The 22,789-nt window shown below is 32.7% G+C and overlaps 1 protein-coding gene across 1 annotated transcript in view; it reads left to right on the forward strand.

Annotated features, from left to right (window-relative positions):
• The window catches only part of C15 (homeobox protein C15), a 101,334-nt gene that overhangs the window by 74,714 nt on the left and 3,831 nt on the right, over positions 1 to 22,789 (forward strand). The window contains exon 2 of the mRNA XM_076773462.1: positions 3,983 to 4,211. Within this exon, the coding sequence (XP_076629577.1) occupies positions 3,983 to 4,211 (229 nt within the window). The remainder of the gene's footprint in view (positions 1 to 3,982; positions 4,212 to 22,789) is intronic.

Consider the following 22,789-nt stretch of genomic DNA (forward strand, 5'->3'; position numbering starts at 1 on the left):
CTGGTTTCGAGAGGAACACGAACTATAACATTTACTCTCGATAAACGACGTCGCGGTGTCCGAATCGTAGCGTGGATCGTTGTCGATCTAACAGTATATACAATAATTACCCGGGAGGAACGAGCGAACCGATAAGAAAATCTCGAGCGAGTTTTAACTGCGATTTACGCGTCTAGTTTCGCATGAGAGGAACGATAAAGCTTCATTTTGATCTCGCGAGCTTCTCAGTGTCCGGGTAATGGAACTGGCGAGATGCTATCGGACTAACGGTAATTTTATTAATACTCTTCCACTGAAATCGCAATGCACCTGCTCCGTAAGACTACAAAGACGGCGTTACAATTTGCACGGGGAAGCAAATCGTTCCGTGTAACTCGTAAGCTCGGTTTTACGGTTTCATAATCATTTCCCAAAGCGGGGTTTTACTCGTGCCACGTCGGTATCGTAAGTAATTCCCGCGGTACCGTGCACATAATTCGACGTCGCCACTTTATCCTGGAATTTCACCGCTTGTTTTCTTCCGTTCGCCATCCCCGTTTCTTCAATCGTCGTCACAGTAAGATATTTGTTACGGAAAAAATGGAAGAAAGTCATTTTTTGACTTTATTCGCTATTCGTTGACCTTCTATAACTCAGTGTGTGTCTAAAATCAGAGTAAAACAATTATTTCACAATATCTCACACTAGGGTGAGTACAGCTGAAAATTTGTGTTTGCTGAAATTTACCTTCCAGGTTATATCGCGTTATTAATATTTATCAAAGATCACATTGTATAATTTATTTCGTATTTATTTCGTTATTAATATTTATCAAAGATCATATTGTATAATTTATTTCGTAAATCAAACATAATTTGAACTATAGAGGATTACACGAATATACAGGGTGTTCGGACACACCTGGGAAAAATTTTAATGGGAGATTCTAGTGGCCAAAATAAGACGAAATTCAGGAATATCAATTTCTTGACTGAAGCTTCGTTAAAAAGTTATTAAAAAATTAAATTAAAAAATTTCAAATCATTCTGAAAAAATTATTTTTGGTTGCAGGGATCAATTACAATCATTTTTGGTGAATACACATACCCCTGAAGTTCAACCCACTTTCCAGAAAAAAATTCCAGTAGACACTGAAATTTTTAGACGAAATTAAAAAATTTCAAATCATACTAAAAAAATTATATTTAGTTACAGGGGTCAATTACAAGCATTTTTGGTGAATAGACATACCCCCAAAATCCTACGCATTTTCGAGAAAACAATTCCTTTCCGAAAATCTAATGTGAGGCCAGAACTGCTTCACTGAAATTTCATGTATATCTTTAAAACGCCATAACTTCTGAACGGATTGATGGATTTTAATGTTTAAAAAAGCAATCAACGCGTATTTTAGTGGAGACTATGTAGAAATTCTAACAATATTGAAAAAGTTGTTTCTTGATCCCGTAAAATGTGAAAACCCCCAAAAAAGTGGTCCAATTTTCAAACAGCCATAACTCCTACAATAGCGAATATATTTCAATTAAATTTTGGGAGGAAGTAGTTCCCATGGATACCTACAAAAAAGTATTAGACAACTTTTCTGTAGAGCATCAAAGAAATTTATTAAAAATGAAAAACAAATTTTTAAGAAAAATCGATAGGGGGTAGGTGCCTAAATTTTTCGACGAAAAAAAAAATTCCAAATCGTTCTGAAAAAATTATTTTCCGTTATGGGGGTCAATTTCAATCATTTTTGGTTATTAGACATATCTTCGAATTCCTACCCACTTTCGAGAAAGAAATTCGAGTAGGTGCTGAAATTTTTCGACAAAATTAAAAAATTTCAAATCTTTCTGGAAAAATTATTTTCGATTGCGGAGGTCAATTACAATAAGTTTTGATGAATAGACCTACCCCCGAAATCCTACCCACTTCCTAGATAAAAATTCAATACGAACTACACGGTTTCAAAATGGCGTATCTTCGAACCACACGAGATTAAAATCATCGTTTATAATTATTTTGTTTTTTATAATTAAATGGTGAATGACAGAATTTGATGCACTTAAGATGTACTTAAATTAATCCCATTAATGAACTCAGTTCGTATTTGTAGTATAATATTTGTGTATTTTAGAAGAAAAAGGTTGCATTATAAGTGTCTAACAAATATTAAATTCATACTCTTTTCTCTGTTCTAAAAAAAAGATTCAATCCTTTTCTAACAAGATTTCTAACAAATCCAAATCACACTTTTTGAGCTATACCTGATTGAATATCTTCTATTTTCATTCTACTTTTTAATTATGAATTCAGTGTCCATTTTGATAGCATTTTAAAGAGTAAAGTTTTATTTTATAGAATTTGCTTCTACAAGAAATCTTATCTAGAAAAAAGATAGATTTTTTTTCAACAAATTGAGTTGATTAATATTGAATATTATTTTAATTTTCAAATATAAATAGGCTGTTAATTGCTTTCGATGACGACTATGACGACAAAAGTAAAGAAAGTATTGGTCGAATTATAATAAAATTCAATAAAAAATAAACGAAGGAAAAGAATGGAGTTAGTCAATATAATTGAAATTGCAATTTTTTTATTTTTCATAAATATTAATTAATATATGTGAGAAATTTCGACAAAAAGTTTGTATAGATTATGCCAACAAATGATAGAAAAGAATTTAAAAATACACATTTTACAATAGAATACTCCCTTAAATGGACGGTAGATTTATTAATAATTTATTCGCCACTTCTTTTGTACTTGTGTCCAGTTATCTAAGATTCTTCCGCGGGAATTCTAGAAAAGTTATTGCTCCGAGATCAGAAAGAAATACATTATACGACGGATAAGAGGCAAGAAACGTTGAAAATTATTGACGCGAAACTAATAGAAAGTCCCACTTACATTGGTCTCTTTGCACAATCACGCCGTATTGCATTATCTGGAACGAAATATCAATAATTTCGTAGCTTGGAACATCAACAGTCAATCACATCGTTCCACCAAACTCTGGGATCCTTGTTGCAAATTAATTTGATTAACCGTACAAATTTATAATAAACAAATCGTGTCAGACTTGCACACGTAATTGAAAATAAAATTATTTGCTGATAGAATGAAACATAAATATATAAATTTGTTCGTTGGCTGGTGTCACTTAACTTTAAATCAAAGTTCAAAGTTTGACCACGCTTAATAATTCGATAAATTTAATTAACGAATAATGTTTTTCTTCCCTGTGTAGGAATTTAAATTGTAAATTTGACTGAATCTTGAATATAATATCTTAAATGCCTCTGGAAGACATTGAAACAAATAAATTACAAATTAAATATCTGAATAAAGTATACGAGTAATAAATTGTAAGAAAAACTGAAATTAGCATCCTTAAACTTCGAAGATAACCGTATCGGACACACTACAATACTTTATATCAATCATCCTACATAAACAGTTATTTTATCCTTGTTTCACACTCACAGTTGTTTTTGCACCGTGTAACTGCATACTTTCACAGATGCACTATAAATTACAATATTATGGATAAATTTTGATAATCCTACATTTAGTAATCCTTTGGGAACATACAATTTTAAGCACAAATATTAGGGCTCAATAATTTTAGAGGAAATGGCAAGAAAATAACACACACAGGATATTCATTTGAAACCTTTGCATCTAAATATCTCGAAAACAACGCATTTTCAAAATATAATTGACTTATTTACTTTTTATTTGTTAAGCGTTTCCAAGATAATTCGAAGCTCAACTTTATTTTTTTTAAATAGGAATCTATATCTCGATTTACAGATTTTTATTCTAACAAAGAGAAATAAGAATGTTTCGTTAATTTTTCAGTACAAAAATAAACAATAGCCTCGTGTCGAATGAGTGTATGTAATTCTGTGTGATTGATCATTTATATTGATACGATTGCCTGCAAATAAATCATAGTGGAAAAGGTTAATAAGCTGCGATCTTCCTTCTACAGTAGCTGGAGCGTTCCCGAGGAGGATCGGTCATCCGTACCAAAACAGGACACCGCCGAAGAGAAAGAAACCGAGGACGAGCTTCACCAGGTTCCAGATTGCCGAGCTTGAAAAACGTTTTCACAAACAAAAGTATTTAGCATCGGCCGAGCGAGCAGCCCTGGCGAAGTCCTTGAAGATGACGGATGCCCAAGTGAAAACTTGGTTTCAGAATAGACGGACAAAATGGAGGTGAGTTTCTGGCATTTCGTGATACATCGCTGTTGCTCCTCGTATCCACGCAATTTTTATGGATTACACGCTTTCGATGAAATTGTCAACTCAATTGGATACACAAGGCTTTAAAAAATAAGAATAAAATATAAGAGAAGAAATGTTTCATGAACTGGAACAAAAATGAAAAATAAAAATGTAAATTCACTGCGTTCATATGAATATTATTTATTTCATAATGAAATCGTATTTAATTTTAACATCGATTGGTCTACTGATTTAACTACTCCAGAGTTTTGCCTTTAACGCTTAAAATTAAAAATCTATGCAAACGAACCACGACATTCGACAAGAAATTCAATAAATACAATTCTATCACTGAATTTCATTTATTATAGTAATTTATGCGTTAATTTTTTGATATAATTATTAATTATTTTAATTTTATTTAAATTTATTAATATTTTGATATTTTTTGTTGAAGTTAGATTAGTTTTAGTTTTTTTTTTTAATTATTTATCGAAGTATATGAAGATTACAATCAGTTGTTAGGTTTTATTTCATTTTTTGTACTTTATTTTTTTCATTACCATTATTATCATTTTTGTTTTTAATTATTTACTGTACAAAATTATTTATAGTATTTGAATGAAGTGTGTACAAGGAACGTGTGGAAATGTTAGGAAAAGTGTAAATGATAAAACGAGCATTTGTGCAGCAACCAGCAGCTATTCTTAAACTGACGAGAATAAAATTCGTAACATACGATTTGTAATAGAAAAACAAAAGATGAAAAATGGATTTTATACGACAATCCTCGGTAAAAACATTGCTAGAATAATAAATAAGTGCCATCACAACGATAAATCTTAGAACCTCGTAAAGTTTCATTATTTGATGAGACGATCAAGGCATTTTATACTCTGAATTATTGCAACCAAACGATAAAACCATTATTTCTCATATAAATTGTTAGCAATTCGAAAAATTATTACAATCGATAGGTATAGAATGGCCAGAATTATTGAATAAATGCAAAAAGTATAAAAAAACAAATTATGTAAAGTTTAGAAAATTTGATCATGCCTTCTTTATTTTGAAAATATTGTTTTATCTACCACTTATGTTGTACATTGCAACACTTTTTAGTGAGTAACAAATTTAAAAATATCAACGTATTAGGGAACTTTGTATTCAATAATATTTTAATAATAAATCAAAAATATTTTATAGTGATGACTTTGCTAAAAGAAATATCTGTTTACCAAATTCAATAGTATGTTTAATTGCTTTAAATTCTAGTGTAAAATATGTATATTTATATTATTTTTTTTTAAATTTACTTAAACACAAAATGGTAACTCTTCTTTTAGGACACTTTAGATCCTTAAAATCGATCTAGAATTATTAACACTTTGACTGCCACGTCACCCACATATGGGCGACAGGATTTACCATTATGATACTAGAAAAATTAATTCTCAAGTTAAGATGTTAAGGGAATTAAGTTTGAATAGAATTTGTGAATTTTAAATTTTATGTAACTTACAATGGTCTAAAATCAATATTTTACTTTTGCAGAAAATTATACGGTTTTGATCTGGCAGTGAACGCGTTAATATTAGTGTGCAAATCAGTATCTTATAGACGGAAGAGTATAATAAGATAAATTATCTTAAGTGGGATTTTGACAACCCTCATCCATATTTTTACGAACGAGGAATCGAATAAATCCAAGAACCAAGTTGCACGGAACGAGCCTTTCTTCCGGAAACAGCTGTCCACGGAGACGAAACTGTTCGCGTTGCACTTTTATCGGAGTTTCGTGTCGGAGCATTCGAGAAATTGAAAGGGAAAACGCGAGATGGAAACCACGCCCGGAATGTTAATAGCGGGTCAGCAGCGTTCTGCCGCGTGTATCTGTAGACGCATTGAAAGTCGAATGTAGTGGAGACTCTTCAAGATAAGGAAGGACGAAAACACGTCATTTAGATAAAACGGGGCCCGTTCGTGGCGCGGGTACCTGATACCAGGGGCGTCTTCACGGCGAGACGAAGCCAGGAGACATTCTTCAGGGGTACAACGTGTTCCCCTCGACTCGTCTTTTTCCTGCCTAATAGTTGCTTTAAACCACTTTTAAAAGCGTCATCCTGCTGTGTGTCCTTGGATCGTTCCGGGAAGTATTAGGATAAAGGGATGACTACTTTGGACCTAGGGGATTGTTCGAACAAGATGTCGGTGATTATAGACACACGGTTTTTACCTTTATCTGCGTACTTTCTAACGAACCATAGACTTTACCAATTGGTTCTGCTTTTTAGAACCATGATGCTTTGGCTCATGGTCAATGACGAGTCGAAGATACGATTCAACATCGTCGTTACGTTTACGTTTGAAATTGATTGCCTTGTATCGAACCATTCTGATAGGGGCTATAGATATCTTTTATCCTTGTTAGCGTTCAGGTTTACAAAAAGTAAATTTAACAGGAATATTTTTAAAGTTGCCAAGATTTGTTCGTTTCACTGATACAGTTTTTACCATGTTTTTAACAATGCAATCTTTTTATTTATGACTTGGTTGATCATTTAGCTTTTAGGAAAACTGCAATGCTCTTCGATTCTCTTTTGCAATTCAGAAATTAATGACAGTGTTCTTTCATACGAGCTTTATAAAGATCAGTATTTTGTGTCATTCCAAAATGAAACATTTTTGTGCTTTTATCCAATTTTGTACACTTTTTGCATATCTCTCTAAAATCTTATGTTCTCCACTGTAGCAGGCAATAATTTCGTATAACAATTTGTGCAACTATTGTTAACAGAACTGTTTGGATAGTAATTGTGAAATAACTATAACGATTTCTTGTACAATTATCGAGTTGAAAATATAGTCGCTAGGCAACGTCCAACATTGGTCATCAAACAAAGAAATTTCATCTATATAGTTTAACTTTTCATCCCTTAATTTGGGAATAGCGAAACAATAAATTTTTTTTAAGCAAAGTCTCATAAAACTCTAAGTCCCCTGCAAAAGTTTTTTCTTTCTTACTGTAAAATAAAAATATAAATTTCTTTTCCAAAGAAATAAAAATATGAATTTAAGTAGAATAAAAATATCTATTCCAAAGAGTAATTAATCTTGAAAACGTTCAACAAATAAAAAATAAATACAACAATTGTGTTTCCTTCTTGAAACTGAAAATTCTGTATTAAACATTTTCCCCAAAAAGGGGTTGTTTTAGGTCAAATAGTCTCGAACAGAATAGAATGATTAAACTAAAGTATTTGTTATCACAGACGTTAGAACGTACGACTGTTATACAAAAAGTAATATAGTATGTTTCCAACAATGTAGAGCAGTGCTAATCAGTGTACATAGGAATCTGAATAGCGAATATTCAATAAAAGCCATTTAGAGCCATCCGTGGCTCCGTAGCTTATATTGTATATTATACAGGGTGTTCGACCATCCCTGGGAAAAATTTTAATGGGAGATTCTAGAGGCCAAAATAAGACGAAAATCAAGAATACTAATTTGTTGATTGAGGCTTCATTAAAAAGTTATAGAAACATTTCCGGCCACAGAGTATATTTTCGGTAAAAAATTTTTTTCTTGAAAATGGATAGGATTTCGAGGGTATGTCTATTCATAAAAAATGATTACAATTGACCCCCGCAACCGAAAATAATTTTTCCAGAATGATTTGAAATTTTGTTTTTTGTCGTAAAATTTAGGCACCTACCCCTTGGTCGATTTTTCTTAAAAACTCGTTTTTTATTTTTAGTAATTTCGTTTGACATCCTACAGAGAAGTTGTTTAATACTTTTTTGTAGGTACCTATGGGCTCTACTTCCTCCCAAAATTTCATTGAAATATATTCGCTATTGTAGGAATTATGGGTGTTTGAAAATTGGACCATTTTTATGGGGTTTTTCTCATTTTAGGGGATCGAGCAACAACTTTTCGAATATTTTTATAATTTCTACATATTCTACACTAAAATACGCTTCGTTTGCTTTTTTAAACATTAAAATCGTCCAATCCGTTCAGGAGTTATGACATTTTAAAGATTCTCATGATAGGGAAGCATTTTACGCCTCACATTAGATTTTCATTAAGGAATTTTTTTCTCGAAAATGGATAGGATTTCGAGGGTATGTGTAATGACCAACAATGATTGTAATCGACTCTTGCAACCGAAAATAATTTTTCCAGAACAATTTGAAACTTTTCAATTTAATTTTTTAATAACTTTTTAACGAAGCCTCAATCAAGAAATTGATTTTCTTGATTTTCGACTTATTTTAGCCTCTAGAATCTCCCATTGAAATTTTTCCCAAGGGTGGCCGAACACCCTGTATAGATTATGATAGATCCCGGAACGTAGAAAAAATTGTCATCTAATATGTGTTCCAAACTTGATACACTTTCTTGTCAAAATTTCTTATTAGATCTGACAAGTAGTGCGAACTAGATTTTTTCTGTTCGACGATTTATTTGTTACATTATGAATAACCGTCCGAGTTTGTGGAAATGCACCGCCGTTATTTCTCGCACTGTTCCTGGATTCTCGACAATAAAGAGACGAATGGATAAAAACGATGAATGTAAAATGCAATGAATAAAAACAAAGAGAATGCGTTTAGATGTTTCGTAACGATCCAATAAGAGATCGATAACAGTACTCGTAGCAAAAAGATTCCAATGCCCCGTTGTATCGGTATCTCGATTTCTTGTCGGATTTTACTGGAATATTACATTTGTCATAAAATGTACAAAAATGAAAATTACGTTTCTTCCGAGGAAGTCGAGGAACAATTTTTGTAGAATGGATAATCGTTAAGAAGTATTCAAACGTCACGTGTCTTTCTCGTTTCTTTTAAGTATTTTATAAGAAAGTGTTTTTGGTGGACGATTTTAAATCGCGATGTTTTTAATCATTCCTTATCCCGTTATGTTTGCTTACAATATTATTCCAAGCAGGGAACAAAATGTATTTTTAAAAATATTCGAATGATGAATACTTTACTAAATTGCATCTCATTAACAGGTCAGAAGCTATAAAAATGAATTCTTAAAGTGAAATATTAAAGAAAACAGTCTGGATCGAAGTCATGAATTTCATTAAAATTACAGAAATGTTTCCAATTGTCAAAAAATAAAACTTTGGCCTGGTAGAAAATTTCACAGGTTTTATTCTACTTTCGATTAATTTCTGGAGAGCAAAACATTTTATTTTTCCTTAATCGATTATTGAAACAATTACCCTAGCTAAATTATTTGGATAAAAGTTGAAAGCCATATTTTCAGTAAAATATATTTTTCGGTTCGAACGACGAACAAATCACTTCTAATTGCATGCACGAACGAACACGAACATTTTGTTTTTAAGTTGATTCTTGACTTTTATAAAAACATTCTACAAGCAAAAAATGAGTAAATTTCAATCTCGGAATATAATGTATAAATTGTATCTTTATATTATTCATATAGATTTTTGAATTTGGTTATACCTTTATTTTGTAACCACATGAACTTCATGGAAACTTAATTCTACAAGAAGATGACCACTCGATAGACAATTAATACTTCTATGTATTCGTAAACACAAAAACATATCAAATGACCTGATAAATAAAAATATATGTACCCATAAAACGACTGACTTTGTATGCAGAACTGATAAAAGTTAGATTTAGAAACATCACGTTAGCTGCACTTCTCTACTCTTTACATTTCATTTTCATCAATGAATCTTACATGAACACGTTTATCTTACATATATAATGTCACAGGTTTTTTGCAGTAAAGACGTTATATATATAAATAAAATAAATTAATTAAAAAACTTACCAAAAATAAGTATTCATCCAGTGTTCGCTTCAGATTGTAAAACACATCTATTGATAAAATGTAAAATCTGTAAAATAAGTGTTGCTCGTTCATTTATGCATCAAAAAGGAATGCTAAAATACGGTAATATTGATCGGCATGGTGCATCTAAAGCACTGATGTATTTTTAGTTACGACTATCAGGTATTCTTTACTAATAGATAATGTCGATATTCGATCAGAACCGAATAAAAAATGGCAGGTTACTTGTCTCTCGTTCTAAACATTCGATAGATGTATTCAGTAATTTCCATGTATATCGATTAAAAAATAATGCGAGTTTGCCCATTCCTGAATTTCCAACGCGCATGAGCGAATTTAAATTTGATCTCTTTTTATTACATAGTCGGTGCCGTCGCTCGAGAAGCGAACATGAAATTCGATTTAGCTGGCGACGACGTGTGTTATCTGTCTCTCAGTGTGTTCAGAAACGCTAACGCAATGACAGATACATTCATCTCAGTGTCCTGGCGAATTAAATTTACATCTAAATGACAAGTGGATCATAATTAATCTCGAGTACAGAATCGCATGAAGCACGAGTTGAATAAATCAAGAAATTCGAAGGAACGAGACGCTTACAAAATTCACCGATGCTCCGAATAATATATTGTCTTCTATGACATATGTACGTGCTTCTGAAAATATTTTTTTCAAAAGATATTTAAACAATTTGTATCAAAGTGCTTGATCTTAAAAACATAATTCTTGGCTTTCTAACAAACTACACATTGCATTTTCGTTTTTTCTCAACGTAAAATGTCACGTATTTTATAGTAAACATTTTTCATTATAAACATTTTCATTAAAAAAATTGTTATTATACATTTTAAATACGTTTTTCTTTATCTACAAACTTTTTAATATTCAGTATTACATTAACAAAGAAGAAATTGTTTAACTCAATAATTAATCTTCTTTCGTAAAAGAACAGTCAGAAATTCATTTGAGGAATTACGTTGAATTTATATTTTTTAAATAAAAATTTTGTAACAGCATTGATTTCCTATGTTTTCACAAGATTCTTCAAATTTTATTATAACGAAATAAAACACTAAATATCGTAAGTTCATGTAAAAATATATTTTAAGTGAAAACAATTTTTGAAAAGGCTTAAGTAGCAAGCTATATTAATAACTATATTTTCTAGATTCTACATTTTTCAAAATAAGAATGACTGATAGTTTTTTTAATTTATTCATTTTATCGCAGTATTTATTATTATTATTGGTATTGGCCATGAACATATAATATTTATTATCAACCATTTTCAACAAATGAACGAAAATGCTAGCAGATACATAGTTCAACTTGTAAACGCGCATATTTTATGCATTTTATTTTTGTCTTCTGACTCATCTTGACTCAAAGTATAATATATCTGTAAAAATGTTTTCTCTTGGGACTTTTTATCCTGATCGAGTCTGATTTTCGAAACAATACCACCCTAGGTCCAGATGTACTTCCTTGACTACCACTCACTTTCGCCCCACGCGAAGATGAGGTGAGTGGATTTGACCAGAGTGAGCCCAAACTTCTCCACAGTGTGGCCTCTACCGAGTGGGAGGAGAATATCATTTTAATCGAGGTTTTCGACCTGTCTAAAATCAGAAAATCCCACTTCAGCCTTATACCCTAAAATTTGCAGAAGAATAAATCATCGAATCATAACTAGAGAACTTGCATTGAAATTTAATATTTTTCAAACATATGTATATCACTCAACGAATCTCTTCTCTGGCGTATGATCACAGAAAACAATATCATATTAGAAATGTTAATAATATACTTTAAAAACTATGCACAGTTTTGGTTACAACTTCTTTTTCTTCAAGATATTGTGAATTTACAGTGGTGCTTTGAATTTTACGTTTTGCCCAGTTGTTTGGATCTTTTTAATTAACTTCATAGTTTTGGTAATTTTTGGATTTTGGAGAATGTAAGTTTTAAGAGTACGTTATAACTAAACTAATAACATCTTTGGAATCATATACAGGGTGTTCGGCCAACGCTGGGAAAAATTTTAATGGGGGATTCTAGAGGCCAAAATAAGACGAAAATCAAGAATACCAATTTGTTGATGGAGGCTTCGTTAAAAAGTTATTAACAGTTAAATTAAAAAATTTCAAATCGTTCTGGAAAAATTATTATCGGTTGCAAGAGTCGATTACAATCATTTTTGGTCATTACACATACCCCCAAAATCCTATGCATTTTCAAGAAAAAAATTGTTTACCGAAAATATAATTTCTAGCCAGAATGTCTGTCCGAATTTTCATGCGAATCTTTAAAACGTCATAACTTCTGAACAGATTGGACGATTTTAATGTTTAAAAAAGCAAACGACGCGTATTTTAGTGTAGAATATGTAGCAATTATAAAAATATTCGAAAAGTTATTTCTCGATCCCCTAAAATGAGAAAAACCCCATAAAAATGGTACAATTTTCAAACAGCCATAACTCCTACGATAGTGAATATATTTCAATGAAACTTTTTTCTGAAGTAAAGAGCATGGGTACTTACAGAAAAGTATTAGACAACTTTTCTGTAGGGCGTCAAATAAAATTACTAAAAATCAAAAACGAATTTTTAAGAGAAATCGATAGGGGGTAGTTCTTAAATTTTTCGGCGAAAAAAAAATATTTCAAATCGTTCTGGAAAAATTATTTTCAGTTGCGAGGGTCAATTACAATAATTTTTTATGAATAGACCTACCCCCGAAATCCTACCCACTTTCTAGAAAAAAATTCAATACGGGCGGAACTTTAAACATTAATAACTTTTTAACGAAATCTCCATCAACAAATTAGTATTCTTGATTTTCGTCTTATTTTGGCCTCTAGAATCTCACATTAAAATTTTTCCCAGGGGTGGCCGAACACCCTATATAAAATATTACTAGAAAGTAGATTGCGTTTGTCTAACTTCCAATAATTGATACGTTTCCTTCTATTAAGAAAGCAAGAATGAAATTAATATTACAATTTCTTACGTTCTGACTATCTGTATGCTGTATGTGCCGTATAAGAGATTTTGAATGATTTCTGGTAACAAAGATAGAGGAACAAACAATTAGTAGCTCGCGACAACGGTAGCAAAGTGGAAATTGGCTCGGAGGTCGAAACTAGTTTGACGCGGCCGATTCATGAATTTAATCATCGATTTTATCGTTTCTCAAGCTCGTAAAAATATCGTTGGAGCGTCTGGTTGCGGACGAGGGAGGAATTCGAGGAAGAAAAGAAAACAATCGCGTTTTCTCCACCCTTGGATCGACATTTCCGCGGCGCGGTCCAGCGAGCAGCTGCGTTTAAAGTAACGAGATGACTGTAGGCAGAGATGAGATAACTTGGCCTCAATAATTCAGATACCTAACAGCTTAGCCCTGTCCCGTACATAATGCAGCCTATCCGCCCCATCGTGCTCCCACATCCACCCCTGGTTTGACTGCCAACTCTCCACCTCCTTGATCCCCCGGAACTTCTCGCATCGCACCCCTTCGGCGAACCATCAGCCAGTCCGATCGTCGGGCTGTTCCTCGAGCTCCTTGCCTCGGCTTTTAAAGTGTCAAACCCTCGAATCCGCGATTCCGAATCGTTCCGATCCGGCACTTGACCCCACCGATTCGCGTCGTTAAACATTCATCAGCCGCTGTGTTGGATCACGCCGGTAATCGGTCGAACACGAACATGCGCCGCTATAACAGACCTGTTTCCTTTTGGATGTAAATCGTCGTTCTACGAAACAGAAATACCCTCGCTACAGAGCTGTTTTCAGACGCGCAATTATCGAATCATTTTCCTTAATGAACATCGGACAAATTTAGTTTTATTGATGTGGAAGCTTAGCAGTTGGCGGACAGCAAGAAATTTGGCGCTAATTTTAAAAAAGTGGCGTCATCGTTGCAGAAGATTCCTAATATTACGCTGCTAGATTGTTAGCCATTAAATATTATGCAGTTTGGTATTTATTTCCTACTGTCGAATAAATATATCCATACGTGTTTGTCAAATTTAGTGTTATTGAAATGGAAGCTTAGCAATTGCGGAACAGCAAGGAATTTGGCGCTAATTTTAAAAAAGTGGTGTCATCGTTGCAGAAGATTCCTAATATTACGTTGCTAGATTGTTAACCATTAAATATTATGCAGTTTGGTATTTATTTCCTACTGTCGAATAAATATATCCATACGTGTGTCAAATTTAGTGTTATTGATGTGGAAGCTTAGCAGTTACGGGACAGCAAGGAATTTAGCGCTAATTTTTAAAAACTGACGTCATCGTTGCAGAAGATTCCCAATATTACACTGCTAGATTGTCAACCATTAAATATTATGCAGTTTGGTATTTATTTCTTACTGTCGAATAAATATATCCATACGTGTTTGTCAAATTTAGTGTTATTGAAATGGAAGCTTAGCAGTTGAGGGGCAGCAAGGAATGTGGCGCTAATTTTAAAAAAGTGGCGTCATCGTTGCAGAAGATTTCCAATATTACGCTGCTAGATAGTTAGCCATTAAATATTATGCAATTTGGTATTTATATCCTACTGTCGAATAAATATATCCATACGTGTGTCAAATTTAGTGTTATTGATGTGAAAGCTTAGCAGTTGAGGGGCAGCAAGGAATTTAGCACTAAATTTTAAAAGCTGACATCTTCCTTGCAGAATTTTTCCACTATTACAGATGTTTATGAATAATTATAACCTCAGGTATATCTTTAAATTTTCCTGATATATACTACATTGTTAAACGTTAAAAATAATATGAAATTTAATATTAAAAGTGTATCAAACATTTAGTGGGCAAACGAGCGCGACTGTAACAAATGACATGCAGTGGACTTTGTTAATTGAGGCTTCGTTAAAAAACTATTAAAAAATTAAATTAAAAAATTTCAAATCATTCACGGAAAAATTATTTTCGGTTGCAGGGGCCAATTACAATCATTTTTGGTCAATACACATACCCCAGAAATCCTACGCACTTTCGAGAAAAAAATTCGAGTAGCTGCTGAAATTTTTCGGCGAAATTAAAAAATTTCAAATCGTTCTAAAAAAATTATTTTTGATTACAGGGGTAAATTATAATAATTTTTGATCAATACACATATCCTCGAAATCCTACGCATTTTCGAGAAAAAAATTCTTTACCGAAAATATAATTTCTGGCCAGAAATGTTTGCCCGAATTTTCATGCGAATCTTTAAAACGTCATAACTTCTGAACGGATTGGACGATTTTAATGTTTAAAAAAGCAAACGATGTGTATTTTAGTGCAGAATATGTAGAAATTCTAAAAATATTCGAAGAGTTGTTCTTTAACCCCGTAAAATAACAAGAACCCCATAAAAATGGTCCAATTTTCAAACGGCCATAACTTCTACAATAGTGAACGTATTTCAATAAAATTTAGCATGGAAGTAGAGCCCGTGGATACCTACACAAAAGTACTAAACAAAATTTCCGTAAGACGTCAAACAAATTTATTAAAAAGGAAAAACTAATTTTTAAGAAAAATTGACAGGGGGTAGATGGCTAAATTTTTCGGCGAAAAAAAATTTCAAATCGTTCTGAAAAAATTATTTTTGGTTGCGGGGGTCAATTACAATCATGTTTGGTCAATACACATATCTCCGAAATCCTTCGCACCTTCAAGAAAAAAATTCAGGAAGGTGGACAAATTTTTCGACAAAATTAAAAAATTTCAAATCGTTCTGGGAAAATTATTTTCGGTTTAAGGGGTCACTTACAATCATTTTTGATGAATAGACACACCCCCAAAATCCTACGTACTTTCGAGAAAAAAATTCTTTGCCGAAAATATACTGTGTGGTCAGAAATGTTTCTATAACTTCTTAACGAAGCCTCAATTAATAAATTAATATCCTTGATTTTCGTCTTATTTTGGCCTCTAGAATCTTCAATTCAAATTTTTCCGAGGGGTGGCCAAACACCCTGTATATCTACTAAGGTTTTTAAACAATGATGACAACCTCGTAAAATAAAATTTGTTTAATTTATAAAAAAACATTTGCTAACTTTGTGAATGACTCGAGCATGTGTTAATGCACATAATACCCAAATTTTTCGTTCACTGTGCTCTAAAATATGATACTTTCGAAATGAAACGTGTAATAAATGGCATATTCGTTATCTCAACGCAACGTTATTCAAGAATATCGAATAAGAACATATTAGAAGCAGATAAAACTAAGCATTGCGTTCTCGTTGCAAAAGATAAAGTTTACAATACATAGTTACGAATGCACGAGGTGTTGCCCAAAAGTTATAGCTAGCTATAAAGGGATAACGATAAGAGTAATGTGTCCCAGGTTGCGAGAGAATACGGTTATGCTGGCCACAGCGAATGGGGCTAGACCGTGTCGGGACTGCAAAATGTAATCGGCACGGCGCCCTCAATTATTAATTGCTAACCACGTTAATTACTTGCAAGGGTGTAGGCGCGGCTGTCACTGAAACAACGGCGTAGCAGCGATAGAATTTCCGGTAGCACGAACTAAATGTAATCGAATCGCCACCGTTAATAAAAGGCGCGTCATGTTAAATCTTATCGATTTTCTGCTTCGATACTTCGTTACGTACGTTCAAATCGTGCACACAGATTCTACGAATGATGAAATAAAATTATTTCAACTCGCGAAGCAAATCACTGTCAAAGGTTAGAATTTTAGTCTAATCGTACAAGACGTTCAGTCATTAATGATAATTCTTTCAAAATAAATCGAAAATCCAGAAGAAAACTTAAAACTTTGATTTTAACACATTGACTGCCACGTCATCCATATATGGATGACAGGATTTTTTACTACGTAACTAACACAATTAATTCTGAGGGCTCATGAATTTTAGCTAGGTTACGAAAATAAATACTGATATCAATTTTAATTTATGTACTCTGCAATTGTCTAAAATCAAAGTTTTGGTCTCATAAAAAATTGAACAGTTTTGGTTTGGCAGTCAACGTGTTAAACAATTGTAAACTATACATATACGGATGAACTGTCAAAGTGTTTTTTTACTCTTTTACTTTTTACTTTCCTTTTTAATACGAAGTATTAAGTAAACAGTATTAGAAAAATATTGATGAAGATTCGACATAAATATTTTATTAAATGCAAAAATTTCACTAAAAATATATTTTTGTGGTTACTTGATTTCTCAATTATAACTTTCAATCGAATACGTTTAATCTCCAAAAAAGAAATTAAACCTCAAAAGGAGAACCATTCCTGGGAAACAGCGATTCCATCATTTTTGTTTCTTTTCTTTTGTGGCGTGAAATTTCACGAAACAAAAGTATCGGTGAAACACGAAACTAGTCTCGGTTGGAGAAAATTACAGGAAGTTCAGGTAGGCTTGCCCAACCCAGGAATGGAAGCAGAAAGGTCAAATTAACAAGGTACTTTCTGATCTTCGATAGGTCGGATCACGGTATAATTCGTAAGGAGACACGTTGCCCGAGTGCCACTGGTCTTTAGAACACCACACATGTTGCGTAAAAGGAACCAGTTTCAAGAAATTACAACGATCCGTCTTGGAAAACGTTATAATCTTAAAAAATATTTGCCCTTCTCTTGTCTACCACGGTACTCGATAGATTCACGGCTCGATTGGACGAACTATAAATCAAAGAACGCCGCGGATACCCAACGATCGATGTTTAATTTTTTATAATTGAACTCGTGTTCATTTTTCGAGTATAAAATGATTTATTTGAGAAATAACTCTTATTATTTACATTTCCGCCAATGAAGATAGCTCTCTTCGTATTTAATAAGAAGAAAACACAACTGAAATACTAAATCTACATCGAAAATAAGTCTTTATTATAAAGGATGCAAGCATTTGCAATTAAGGGAGTATTGCTGTCTAGGCTGTCATTTCTTTGGCCTTTCTTTGTGATTTTTTTTTTAACGACAGGTAGGTTGTTTTGTACTGACATTTTGCAGAAATATTTATTCGTCTTATAGGTATGTGCAGTATTTTTTCCATCAAAAAATATTAAAAATTGCAAGAGTTATACCTCCTTGTTTAAAAAAACGCATTTAAACTGGCTTATATGATATTTCAAGATCTAGCAGACCGATTGACTTCAAATTTGGAGAGAATATTCAGCAGACACACCTTTATCGCTGGAACTAGAGATTTAAAAAAATATTGAGTTTTACTATTTTTTTTAATACGCTAAAGACAAGAGAACGATTAAAAAATAGAAATTCGAAACTTGAAGTGTCGCCATTTCTTTATTTATCAGGATTTTGACTTCTCCCCAGTTTCTGCTATAACTACAACCTTCCTTATGAAGATACTTTAACTCCCTCTGTTTCTGATTAGCGGCTCGGCTGGAATCCTGAAAGCCATTGGAGCACCTTTTCCAGAAGAGCCATTAAATAAGAGGTTATAATTCCCACGATTTTTAATATTTTTCCATGAAAAAAATATTGTACATGCTTATAAGATGAATAAATACATCTACAAAGTCTCAGTACAAAACAGCCTACCTATCATTAAAAAGAAATCACAAAAAGGGCCGTAAAATTGACAGTCTAGGCAGCAATACCTCCTTAAGCATATCAGGTGCGACTAAAGAGAAAAAATGTCTTCAAAAAGATTTATATATTTATATGTTTTCATTCTCGTAAAGATTTTACTTATTGGCGTCTTAAAATCATTGCTAAATAACGCCATTAAACTTTCACTCCCGAAATTTATACGTCATCGGTTTTAACTTTGCTCAAATCATGCCAATAATGTTTAAATTTATCAGAACCGACCAGATTAATTATTATAATATTTATTCTCGTTGAAAAATATGATAATTCTCCATTCTTCTTTCCAACTCAACATTACTGTATTAAACCTGGTAAAACGTTCACTAAAACATATCAATTAATACAAAAAGTTTATGAATGGTACAAATTGAGTCAGATCATGAAAACATCGTGAATCGTGAGGAAAAAAATATGTGAACCAAGCTTTGAGTACTAGAGAAATAAATTGGAATTATGGAAAGATACTACCAGATTATAACCAAGTAATTTAAAACTTGATATTGATGAACATTGACGAACGACTAAAAATTGAATCGAGTTGACAATTGCAGAAAACGTCTAATACAAAACTCGGCACAAACTTATAACGTAAAACCGCCATTTTGTCTACTCGTAGTTACCACTATATTCTGAGCTATTGGTTTCGAAATTTGACAGAATATAAATCTTTGCTCTGATTTTGGGAAACATGAAAGGGAAAAGATCGAAATAATAAGAGCGAATAAAGCCTCTACACGAACTTTTCACAATTGATTCTATCTCTGGCGTTTAATGTCTAGTATAAAACTCGGTACAAACTTATAACCTAAAACCGCCATTTTTTCTACTCGTAGTTACCACTGTATTTTGAGCTATTCGTATCGAAGTTTGACAGAATATAAATCTTTGCTTTAATTTTGGGAAACATGAAAGGGAAAAGATCGAAATAATAAGAGCGAATAAAGCCTCTACACGAACTTTTCACAATTGATTCTATCTCTGGCGTTTAATGTCTAGTATAAAACTCGGTACAAACTTATAACCTAAAACCGCCATTTTTTCTACTCGTAGTTACCACTGTATTTTGAGCTATTCGTATCGAAATTTGACAGAATATAAATCTTTGCTCTGATTTTGAGAAACATGAAAGGGAAAAGATCGAGAAAATAAGAGGAAATAAAGCCTCTGGACGAAGCTTTCGCGATTAATTCTATCTCTGGCGTTTAACAACGCACGGTTGCGAAGGCGAAATCATAAATCCGCTTAAAAGCAAACGAAAGATAAGGGGCGCGTTTCCCACAATTACGGGATCGGAGCAACGAGTAGGAAAATAAACGACTCGATCGTGTGTTGATTGCGACTGAGAACTGCCGTTATCTGAAATCTTTGGTCGACATCGGCAGCCGTTCTAGTCGTTAATCGTGCAACAAACGATCGAGTTGTGTCTCGATCGAAGCAACTCGTTCGTGATACACGGGCTACCGAGGGGGCAACGCGCCGATCTCTCAAGAAGAAGCTGGAACGGCTCTCGCGGAGATAAACAAAGGTACAACGAAACCGTTTAATTATCGAGGACCGGAGATTAACTCTAATGGAACGACGGTGTTTCGTGGCTCGTATAGAAGCGGCTCGCTGATTGGCCGCGTTATCCCGTCTGGCGCCTACCAGACTGAATAACTTTTCGGTTTGATCTCGTTGGCAAAGAGCACTCGACGGTCTCATCAATACCACCCGAAATATTGTCGATAAGCTAGTTGAAAATATAAAATTAACAACTTGAAACCGAGACAATAGGTACTTCTAAGCGATACACAAATAGTAAGCTAAGTTGGGGATTGGAATTTAATTAGAAAGAGTATTTTATATTAAATTGTTCCACAAATTCGTTTTAAAATGATAGAGAACGATATTTATTCCTCTACTAAATTTGATTTATTTTGATACTAAGTCACATTTTTGAAAGCTAAGTCACATGGGTGTTTTGTACCATTAGTAACTCCTTAGAGTTGCATTCCTTTTGTATTTCATACTATCCAAGCTCTTTCTCTTTCTCTTTCTCGAATGCTTCAGAATAAGAAGGAACATTTTCGTCAACCTATTCGTCCTTTTCTTGATCTTAAGTTTCTTCCATAACATTTTTATAATCTCCATCAGCACATTTTGTTATTATTCTTATTATCAAGTTCAAAATAAGCTATCGCGTCAGCTTCGTCACATTCTTCGTATCGTAAGCTGCATAGCATTTCAAATGCTTCATGTACATCGTTTTCTGTTGTTTCTGACTCTTCTACACACCCTTTGTATATATTATATTCTTAAATTAAGATTTAACCAAGCATTCGTTACTATGTAGCAACAGTCTATTAAATTCTATTTTTTCTGGAAATTTTATCGCTTCTTCAGTCAAGTCATAGTGAACAAATAACATTAATTTTTTCATAAATCTTTTCGGTACATTCGTTTGAAACATTTGATTACTTCCTGATCCATTGATTGTTTAAAGGATATCATGTTAGGTAGAAAATACATGATTTTAATAAATTCATCCTTAATATTTAATGTCTCACAATCGTGATGCTATTATTATATGTTAGAAATAGAGTGTTCTCTTTGTGCCTGTTTGTTAGCTGTCTTTTTCTAATTAACACTAATAAGAAACCATACCGAAGTATCATCCAATGAACCAATTCCGATGAAACTAGATACGATATTAATCAAAAACATTTGACCGGTATTCATTTTTATTTATTATGATCCATGTTAAAGGGGTGAAACCTATCCCTAAATTAGGGGCAGTAAAACATATTTATATCTCACAAACTATTAGAACCAAATTAATGATGTAAACGGATAAATTTTGTATTTTTTAATAACGAATTTGCAAAAATTCATTTGTTTTGATGATACATTTAAAACAATTTTTTTCGTTAATATCTTTGACTAAATGTTTACATATTTTATTTACCGCTAATCATTGTCTGTAAATCGATCTTTTCTGTGTTAATGATGAACATAATTTCTTTAAATATAAATTACTAATAATCATAACTTAATCTTACTTCAGACATTCTAATACAAATATTTTTTTACGATCTCGTCAAACGCATAATAAATTTGTTCCTAGGACTATCATACCTTCAAAAGGTGTCATTTGTTTTAAATATTGTTATATAAACGTAACCACTAAAATTGTGAATAAATATTCATGATCGAATCTGTCAATTATATGTATAATGTGGCAATGTCGCAATAAAATTGACAGATGTCATGGGTCAATATCGGTATGAAATTTCGTTTGTTTCAAACAAAATAATTCGTCGCTGTGTAGATTAAAATGATATAATTTGTCAAACTATTACATGGAATTTCTAAAATTACATTCTGGCAGAAATTAATAAAATGATATTACGATTTCTTTTTTTTATCTTCTACAGATTATTATTTCTTCAAATATCTAGACATATTTTTAGAGGGGATAAATTGCGTCAACGAAAATACAGTATTTATACTTTCCTCAATTGTAAGAAATGTATTCAAGCAGACAAAGCTTATTTTATTTAGTACATATTTATTTTCTAAAAATAAATAATTTTCCTTCATAAAATCCGACGTTTCATACGAACCAATCTAATACTTAGAATTGTACGTTAAATTTTTTGTCTACAGCTTTATAAAGTTCATTGGATGTTTTAAATAAAACAAGTTTAGGTTCATGGTAACATAGGTGGCAGAAAACGAGTCATTTATCCTATTGGATTAAAAATATAAATAATAAGGAAACTTAGGGTCATAATTAGAGTAAAAGTTTTATAAATTAGTCGTGACAGTCAACATGTTCTTAAAAATACTTACCGTGGTTAAGAAAAACATTCAATACAGACTTCCGTCTAAGCAGACCATCGTCGTTGCCAACAAGTCAGCCATTTTGCGGTTCCCTAATAGACTTAGTGCTAGAAAACAGATACCCTCGAGCCACCCCTTAGCGAGCTAGCGCTGTGCCGTCGACGAATCGAATTAACTTTATTACGTTTGTCTTCTGTTTTCCGCCCCAACAACCGCCAGTCTCTTTTCACCCTCAGCTGCTTTCGGTCGATTTCTCCAACCACGCTGTGCGCCATCCACTTTTGCTCTCCGTCGTTCGACCGAA

This window comes from Colletes latitarsis, chromosome 9 (assembly GCF_051014445.1).
Source record: "Colletes latitarsis isolate SP2378_abdomen chromosome 9, iyColLati1, whole genome shotgun sequence".
Lineage (NCBI taxonomy): Eukaryota > Metazoa > Arthropoda > Insecta > Hymenoptera > Colletidae > Colletes > Colletes latitarsis.